The following is a 9855-nucleotide window of genomic DNA, read 5'->3' on the forward strand; positions in this document are numbered from 1 at the left end:
CCCTCACATGGTCTGATTTTATAACATACTACAAAGCAATGGTAATCAAGCTAGAGTGCTATTGGCATAAGGATAGAAATGTATATGAGGGAAACAGAATTAAGAGTCCAGATACTTTTATACATATGCTCAACTGATGTTCCCAAGGGCAATTCATGGTGAAAGAAGAATCTTTTCAACAAATGATGTCCAAACAACTGGATGCTCATGTGCAGAAATAGAATGACACTGGATTCATACCTTACAACATACATGAAAATGAACTCAAACCCAGGCTCAGTGGCACACAACTGTAATCCCAGCACTTAGGAGGCTGAGGCAGTAAGACTGCTAGAAATCTGAGGCCAGCTTGGGCTACACAGCAAGACTGGTCTCAAAAAAAACCAAAAAACAAAAAACAAAACAACAACAACAACAAAAAAAACCCCACCAAAAAGTAAAAGTGGTCTACAATTCAGCAAAGGAAAATAAAAAAGAATAAAAATTTAAAATAGATTAAAAAGCAAAAGACGTAATAAACATCCATTATAAAGAGATACATAAAGTGCTGAGAGGCAATTAAGTTCTGATACAAGCTAAAATAGGGATGAACCTTGAACATATCATGCTACAAGAAGGAAGCCAGATGTAAAAATATATGTATATATTACCCCAACTACATGATATATCTGAAATCCATAGATACAGAAAACAGATAATTCGTCTTCAGGAACTGAGGGTTGGGGAGAATGTGGTATGACTCTAATGGGCTTGTGGTTTCTTTTCAAGTGATAATAATGTTCTCAAATTAGTAGTGGTACCTAAAACACAACTGTGTCACTATACAAAAAAAAAAAAAAAAAAAAAAAAAAATCACCAAACTGTACACTCAAGAGGATAAACTTCATGTTATTTGAATTATATTTCAAAAAAGCGATTATATCTTTATCAGTAACCCATGTATTTATCAGAAAATATAAAGAAACTGAGGAAACCCTAGAAATCATGATGACTTTCAAAGAACAACTAGTATAGATAGAAGTTCCTTGAAAACTTGTTGGTTAGTTTCGTTGGTCAAGAAATACCCACCTTATCTATAGAATACCTCTGCATAGCGACATTACCACATTTATAAATGTATCTGTAGTCTGCAGGTATCATCAGCCACTGGCTATTACCTAGTAAATCAAACTTTATTCCCTGGGCTCTGAATTTATATTAAATTTTGATCCACCTCCCGAGGTCTTATAAACAAGGATTCAGATAATTTATGGCAAATGACCTCTAGGGAAGTAGAAGATAATTTGTGTTTTGAATAACCTAGATGGATTTTTCTGCTAAGCAGCTTTTATAGATAAGTGCTCACCACTTTATCTCTGCTATCACAGACACACTGATCTCTGAGGCTAGAAGTGTAATCCTCATGGCTGAAGTAAAGTAGCTACTTTTTCTGGCTCAGCTCAGAAACCCAGCCTCAGCTTCTTTAGTCAGCTGGTGGGAGGAATAAAGATGATCACAGGACAATAGATGATCTTAGATGGTGATAGACAGATTGGGCTTTGGTGATTTTAAAAAAAAGTCCAAAAAAAAAAAAAGGTTTAAGGCTTTTAAACTCCATATTTCATATTGTTAAACAATATGATTATAGTCTGATGTTATTTTATACAAATTTATATTTATACCTAGAAAATGAAGTGTATTTTTTCTTTATATATTCTTTTAAACTACCCCATTATTTATTTCAACTACATGCAATATAAAACTTTTGTTCCATCTTGTTTTTTGTGGTGTTGGGGCTTGAATGCAAGCCTTGCATATGCTAAACATGTACTATATCCCTGAGCTACACTATAGTAAGATTAAAATGGGATCTTTATGTTTATGATTCTTCAAATTTGTATTCTAGTTTGTTTGTTTGTTTGTTTGGTACCAGGAATGGAACTCAGGACATCACATTTACCAGGTAGGTGCTTTGCCAGTGAGCTATCTCCCTGGCCTTGTAATCTGTTTTTTTTTTTTTTTTTTTTTTTGGGGGGGGGGGGGATCTGGTCTTGCTGTGTAGCCCAGGCTGGCCTTGAGTTCCCAGAAATCCTCCTTCCTCAGTTTCCCAAGTGCTGAGATTACAGGCATGAGCCATCATGTTCAGCAGTATTGCTTGTTTAATCTTCCTAGTCCTTTGTATTAAAAAAAAATTATGGGATTTCTAGTCACACACAACATATAGTCACTAGTATATTGAGCTAGGAGACAGTCATTACCCTGATTAAAGAAAAATACTTGATGCATAGCCAACTGTGTTTCATCTATTCTCTACCCATTATCTCTTTAAGTGATCTTCAAGCAAATCCTAATTATCACATCATTTTATCAATCTATCTATACACCACACACACACACACACACACACACACACACACACACTTTTTGTTTTGTTTGAGACAGGGATCTCACTATGTAGTCCAGGCTGGCCTTGAACTCATGATAATCCTCTTGCCTCAGCCTTCCAAGTGATAGGATCACAAGCATGCCCCACCATGCCTGGCTATCTGCATATATTTTAGGATATATCCTAATTAGGACTCTTTCAAAAAACATAACCCAGTGGTATTACTGTACATTAAAAGCAATAATAATCACTCCAAAATGTCCAGAAGGAAAGTTTTCAAAATTAGACAATACAGTAATTATATAACTTTCTCCCCAGTATATATTTGCAATCTATAATAAGAAAATATTACTTCAAGAAGTTGGGATTTTGGGCTAGGGAGACAGCTCAGTAGAATAAGTGCCTGACTGACAAGTGCAGGGTTCTGAGATCAATCCCCAGTACCACAAAAAAAAAAAAAAGTTGGGATTTTGAAAGCTTTCTACTGGATGAAATTTAGCAAACTGGATCCTACTTTTACTTTCACTAAGTATACAAAGTAATTATGCATCCAACTACACTAATGTAGAATAACAATCCTTTTATTTGTTGACAGGAATAATTTTCCCCAAGACAAAATGGACAGAATGTTAGTAAATTATAGAAAGATTTTTTTGACTTGGAACAGGAACAACTAGGAACATAAAGCATACAGTTTTTACAACTATTATTTGTTTTTTGTCTTTCCTATCAAGGTACATGGTAAGTATAGTGAATCATGTAACAAATTATCAAAATTCTAGAATTTATTTCCATATATATATATTATTTAAAAAAATTTTTTTTTGAAACAGGGTTTCACCGTACAGTTCAGGCTACCCTGATCTCACTATGCAACCCAGGTTGGCTTCAAACTTTCAGAAATCCTCCTGCCTTAGCCTCTTGAGTGCTGGGATTACAGGCATGTGCTATTATGCTCGGCATTCTCTTTATTATCGATTCTAAAACAAGCTCAGATCTATAAGAATTGCAAAAATAGTGTAACAATTTTCTTACAGTCTTTACTCAGTTTCTCCAAATGTTTTGAGATGTCAAATACAAATACAGTCTGTCTTGTATCTTCAGTTTTGGAAACTAGTTTCATGTTGTTAATATCATTTAAAAATTTTGTTTTGATCATTTATTTATTTGGTACATGGTCTCACTATGCAGCTCGGACTCATAGTCCAGTATTGCTGGAAGATTAAATAAGCAATACTGCTGAGGCTCAGCTCCTGTCTGAGCCTCCCCAGTGCTGGATTACAGGCGTGTGCCACCATTCCCAGTCTTGGTGGTCAGTTCTGCAGGGCTGGCACAGCATGGGTACCTGGGTTCAAACCCAGGTCCTTGGGCTTGTTGGGCAGGTGCTTAGACTGCTGAGCTATCTCCCCAGCCTCATTAACTTTTTTTTTTTTTTTGGCGGAACCGGGGATTGAACTCAGACCCTTGCGCTTGCCAGGGAAGCACTAACTCCACTGAGCCATCTCCCCGGCCCCTCTCATTAACTTTTAAATAAAGGTATTGCATATTAAAAAATTCTTATTGCCAAAGAAGGAAGGAAGTAGCTTAGGTGATACATTGTTAGGCGAAGTCACAGCTGTGTAAACAATATACTCAGAGAATATTATTGACTAGATGGATGACCACTTGGTGAAGAGTTCGTGATATGCAAGAGATTTTGTTTTGGCTGTGCTCTGCCCAGTACCATTATCTCATTATCTATTGGTACCATTACAACATTTGGAGCATGGCTGATACACAGTACCATCTAGTCGGGATTCAAAGAGAGCACCATAGGAGGAAGCATTGAGACAAACCAATGTGATAAAATTTAATAGGGACCTTGTATCAAAGAACCAAAAACAAACAAACAAACAAACAACCAAAAAAAAAGTCAGGTCAGGGTTTTCGTTTACTGAAAAGTCTGTTTAGTTTTGCTTTTGGTCTTTTTGAGACAGAGTCTCACTATACAGTTCAGGCTGGCCATGAGCTCACTTTGTATCCCAGACTGGTCTCAAATTCATAACAATCCTGCTGCAGCCTCCTGAGTGCTGGGATTATAGGCTTTTGCATCACCATGCTTGACCTTGAAAATTTTATTTATTTATTTTTTTTGCAAAACTGGTGATTGAACTCAGGCCCTTACACTTGCCAGGCAAGCACTTAATTCTACTGAGCTATCTCCCCAGTCCCGTTGAAAAGTCTTTGAATAAGAAAACTGGCATGATTATCACCCAATGCAAAAGAACACTTCATCCCTCTGTCTGGGTCTGATCATACTTGAAGTATTGTTTCAGGTCTAGGAATCAGCTGATGAATACTAGGAGAAACCGAATCATTCCCAGGGAAGATGGGGCAGTTGAAGAGGCTGAACATATTTCCTTCCCAAAAAAGAGGGACAGGAGAACACAATTCTCTTCAATTGTTTTGTGACCGGTCTCAAAGACAGTGAATGAATTTACCATTCCATAGCAAAGAGTGGAATTAATACTAAACTAATATTAATAGCTGACACACTTTTTGTATGTGTGGTACAAGGGATTGAACAAGGGCCTTTATAAGCTAGGCAAGTGCTCTACCACTAAGTTACATCCCAGTCTACTAGTGGACTCTTGTGTGCTCAGTATGTACAAGGCATTTTACATGCATTTTTTTTTTACATAAATTAACCCATTTATTATAGGCTAGAGATGTCTCAAATTGTAAGAGCTTCTACTGGTCTTTCAATTCCTTCAGTCTTCTGATGGCTGACTTCACTGTGACCGCCGAAGTGGTATTGTAGGTCCAGGCGCCACCAGCCACGGTCTTCATGCAAGAGCCACAGTGCCAGATCCCCACGGCCCACCTCTTCATCTTGGTCTTGCCACAGAAGGAGCAGGTGTACTTGGCGTGCTGGCTGATTTCAATCTTCTTCACCATTTTCCGGAGGGAGGCACCATAGCGAGTCCCATATTTACCGACAATGCCGACCTTCTTGGTGCGCTTAGCCATGTCGATGCGAGGAGGCCCAAAACCAGAGAGCTTTACATGCATTTTTTAAAAATAGAATTATTCCATGAGGAATTGCTATTACTACGTCTGTCTGATAGATTAGGAAACAAAGCTTAGAGAGATCAAGTTCACACATAGTAAAGTGAAGCAGCTAAGACACACATAAATTAATAACTATATATGTAGAAGACTGGCTTGGGGAGGGAGGGTGAATGCCTTGTAAGGCCAGCACTTGGAGGCTGAGGCATGAAGATTATTACAGTTCAAGGCCATCCTGGGCTACAAAGTCAGTTCAAGGCCAGCTTCAACAGGTCAGTGAAACAAAAAGATAACCAAAGAAAAAAAAGATCATTTAAAATTCAGTAACAGGGCCAGGGAAATAGCTCAGTGGTCTAAGTTCCCATCTGGCAAGTGCAAGGACCCAGGTTTGATTCCTGTTAATGTATGCCATTCCAGCCCCATGCCTAGCCAGTCAATGAAACCAGGTGTGATAGTGTATGCCTATAATCTCAGCACTGGGGAGGCTGAGACAGGAGGATGAGTCCTAGCTGCGCTGTAGCGAGATCCTGTACCAAATAAATAAAAGGTTAAAAAATAAAATTCAGTAACAGAAAATGAACACCCTGATTTAAAAACTGATAAAAGAACTGAACAAATACATGGCAAATATGGACATCAAAAGATCTTAACATCACCCTGGCAAGCACAAGGGTCTGAGTTCAATCCCTGGTTTAACATTATATGCAATTAAGGAATTACAAATTAAAACAATGAGATATCATTAAATATCTGTTAAGATGGTAAACATCCAAAGTGCTAACAAAACTAAATGCTGGCAAGGATGTGGAGCAAATGGAATTTTCATTCTTTGCTGGGGCAACTACAAGACAGTAAAGTTTTACAACACAGTATGGCACAAGACTAAACATAATCTTACCATATTATCCAATAATCACTCTCCTTGATACTTACACAAAGTATTTGAGAACTCATGTCTACAGAAAAACTATACAGAGTTGGAAGGCTCAGACAGGAGGATTGCTGTGAGTTAGAGGCCAACCTGGCCTACGTAGTACAACCTTCTCTCAAAAACAAAAACAAAACACAAACACAGAAAACTTACAGAGAGATGTTTATAGATGTTTCTTCATAATTGTTAAAAACTTTGAATCAAGGGGTTCAGGGGTCCAGTGACAGAGTATGGCATGTACAAGGCCCAATGTCAAACAGAACACAAATGAACAAAAATTCTAAAAGCTCAAGATGTCCCTAAGTAAACTTTTATTTGTTTGATCCTTTTGAGACAGGGTCTCACTATGCAGTTCAGGCTGGTCTTCAACACACTTTGTAGCCCAGCCTGGCCTCAAACTCACAACAATCTTCCTGCCTCATTCAGCCACCCCCTCCCCCAATTCTGGGATTACAGGCATACACCAAGAGCTTCCTCTTAGGTCCTGTGAGTGGATCCCAGTGAGTATATGAACACTGAAGATTCTTCATGAAAGCAGAAGCCAAAAGGCAGTCCGTTGACTTCCTCCCCCAAGAGAAGCTCTGTGTACAGATGCCCACATGGTTTTGCTAATATCTAGTCAGTTGACTCAACATCTGAAATCTAGCTCATTCATCATTTTTGAAGTCGCTCAAGACACTATTACCTCCACATGTTGCTAGAGTGCACTTGACAACAGCACATAATTCATACTGAGAAAGGAGACACAGGATTATGTCTGCATCTACTTTCCCCTCCACTTTTTACAGTTTACTGAGGAATAGGTCTGTCATTGGGCTGCACATTATGGCTGGCAAACAGCAATTCTCAGTAGCCCAGGACTCTTGAATTTTTGGTATCAAGGTTAAATATCAACATATAAACACTTCCAAGGTTAAATATCAACATATAAAGGTGTTTGTCTCTCTTTGGGGGGTAGGTAGTGATGGAAACCTAACCCAGGCCTCAGGCACAGTAGGCAAATGCTATGAGCTACATACCCAGCTTTCCTGGCTTCTTTGGACATGTATTCAAGTATGATCAGTTGCCTTCATCTGGATCTTTAGTTTTCTTCAGGATTTTACACTTTTCTATTATTACTCATTTTGGGGGTCTCATATTGGAATTCATGTTTGAGTTTAAAATAAAAACATGGGCTGAAGGTGTAGTTCAGTGGTAGATAGAGCACTTGCCTGGCATGACAGAGGCTGAGTTCATTCTCTAGCATAGTGTACACACACACACACACGTACACACACTGCTCACACACAGATAACAATACTGTTGTAGGGGCTCATATGGCTTAGCGGTAGAGATCATGCTTAGTGTTATGGTTTGTGCTTAGCTGTCCCCCCAAAGCCTCATGCAGTCCTGGGGTAGCTTCTGGAGTTTGTTATTGATTATTGTGGGTGTGGATGCTGCATCTGCCCTAGGGCAGGTTTTGCATCACAATGTAAGGAGGGGAGAGAGGCTAGCTAGCCACCTGAGCTGCTGCCACTCCTGCTCTCTGCTCTTTGCCACAACCATGAAAGGTTGCTTTCTGCCTGGTGCCTCTCTGCCTTGGAGTCAGCTGAGTATGGACTGAAACCTCCATTAACTGTGAGCTAAATAAACCTTTCCTTCCCTGATTTTGAGTGTCAGGTATTTGTCCCAGTAACAAGAGAAGAGTAACTGAAACACCATGTGCAAAGTGAAAGTTATTTTTTAATCTCTAAAACAACAACAATGCACCTGCTTAGGCAGTTGCAGGGGCCAGGAATTAGATCTTGAGTCCCAGGGCTGTGCTGAGACAGCTATTGAGACTGAGCCTGGTGGCGCGGGAGGGTAATCCCTGCACTTGGGAGGCTGTAAACAGGAGGATCACTATGAGTGTGATCTATTCAGTGTGACCCTGTAAACCCTGTCCTAGAATACAACAAATAAATAAAAACAACAACAAAATATGTGTACGATAATAAAGCCTTGAAAAAGCACATCAACAGTCACAGCATGCTTGGTCAGGGGTGGTGGCACACACCTGTACTCCCAGTTCTCATGGAAGCTGAGACAGGAGAGTCTCAAATTCCAATTCAGCCTGGGTACCTTAGTGAGTTATCAACATTATGTCACATTAAAAATTTAAAGGACTGAGAATGTAGTGCAGCTGGAAGGCCTTGAGTTCAATCCTCAGTATCACCACCACCACCCAAAAAACAAAAAAAAGGACAAGTCACAGCATTTTTTTTTAAAGCACAGTATTATTATTAATCTTGGGAAGAGGAAATAAGGAGTATAGGTAGAGATGGTGTGGGAATAAAGGGAAATATAAGACTTTAGGTCACTTTTCTTAACCTATTTTCTGTTAATAGCATCAGAATTTTCCTGGTTTCCAAGAAGGAAAGAGTAAAAAAAAAAAAAAAAAAACACTTAAATTCTGATTTTTGTTGTTGTTGGAACTAGCGTCTCATGCTAGGCAAGTGCTCAACTTCTGAGCTATATCCCCAGTTTCTAATATAACTTCCTTCAAAATGGTTTTTATGTTTATTCTTTCTCTGTCCTTGTTGCCAATATCTGTGCCTTCCTTTTCTCCACTGTTAAGAGCATTTCATCAACTCCCAGCTAATCTGTCTGTGTTGCTCTGTTTAGCCATTCCGGACATTCTTCCTAGGTAAGTCCTCTGAAGACTCATCTAGATTTTTCCAGTATTCTAGTCAAGAATTTGTTACTTAGCTCAGCGAGTTTCTACATTCACTTGATAGCCTAATGGCCCTTCATACTAGAGCCCAAACTTTATTATCTCCCTCCTGTTGCTTAACACTGGCTCTTTGCTGAGGGCTGGTGGCCTTTGCTCTTTCCCCTTCTTTTGTGTCCATTCTGTGCCCTCTCAAAGCCGCAAGGAATGCCTGCCATTTCCTTCCTTGAAGATTTTCCTAGTAGTTGCAACTCATACAGCTTCTAAAAATTATTTTCAAGTGATGTTGTCTTAATTTACTTTGTTATGGGACACTTACTGGCCTATTACTACCCGCGATAGTGGTATATGTGGCCACTGCTATCAGAAATGCAAATCTGTAATCTTTTTAAGGAGACAAGGCAGCTCCACTGATTAAGATCTTACACCTCAAATACTACCATAAAATATTTTCCGGCTAAAATATGGAGAAAATGAAAGTAGGAGTCCGGGGTAGTTTGACTTATTTTACAAAACCCACAGGATTTCTTGTTTTTTAAAAAAGACAAAAAACCTATATCCAGTTAATTACATCCAAGTTCATCCTATCGCAGGCATATTTTATTTTCGAGCCGTGTGAAATAAGTTAGAAGAAAATAAGCATGAGGTACTTGTGACCACAAACCACAGGAAAAGGAGCTGACCATCCACTCGGGCTTCGTCCCGGGGCCGCCATCGCGTCTGAGGGTCGCGTGCTCCGCTTTCACTCCGGCGAACTGCGGGCCGGCCCGCCACCCGGGACCGAAGGAGGCGCCTCTCCTACCGCGACGCACTTCCGCGTGC

At 39.5% G+C, this 9855-nt stretch overlaps 1 protein-coding gene across 1 annotated transcript; it reads right to left on the minus strand.

Moving 5' to 3' along the window:
• Positions 1-5080: 5080 nt before the first annotated feature.
• Positions 5081-5398, minus strand: LOC101569368 (60S ribosomal protein L37a-like). Its single transcript, XM_004637101.2, has one exon. The coding sequence runs from the start codon at positions 5372-5374 to the stop codon at positions 5096-5098; it is 279 nt and encodes a 92-aa protein (XP_004637158.1). The 5' UTR covers positions 5375-5398; the 3' UTR covers positions 5081-5095.
• Positions 5399-9855: the final 4457 nt, after the last annotated feature.

This window comes from Octodon degus, unplaced genomic scaffold (assembly GCF_000260255.1).
Source record: "Octodon degus isolate 3935 unplaced genomic scaffold, OctDeg1.0 scaffold00086, whole genome shotgun sequence".
NCBI classification, from domain to species: domain Eukaryota; kingdom Metazoa; phylum Chordata; class Mammalia; order Rodentia; family Octodontidae; genus Octodon; species Octodon degus.

What these genes read in the sequence shown, in the direction of transcription:
- LOC101569368 (XM_004637101.2), bottom strand. Translation starts at nt 5,374, where the DNA reads ATGGCTAAGCGCACCAAGAAGGTCGGCATTGTCGGTAAATATGGGACT.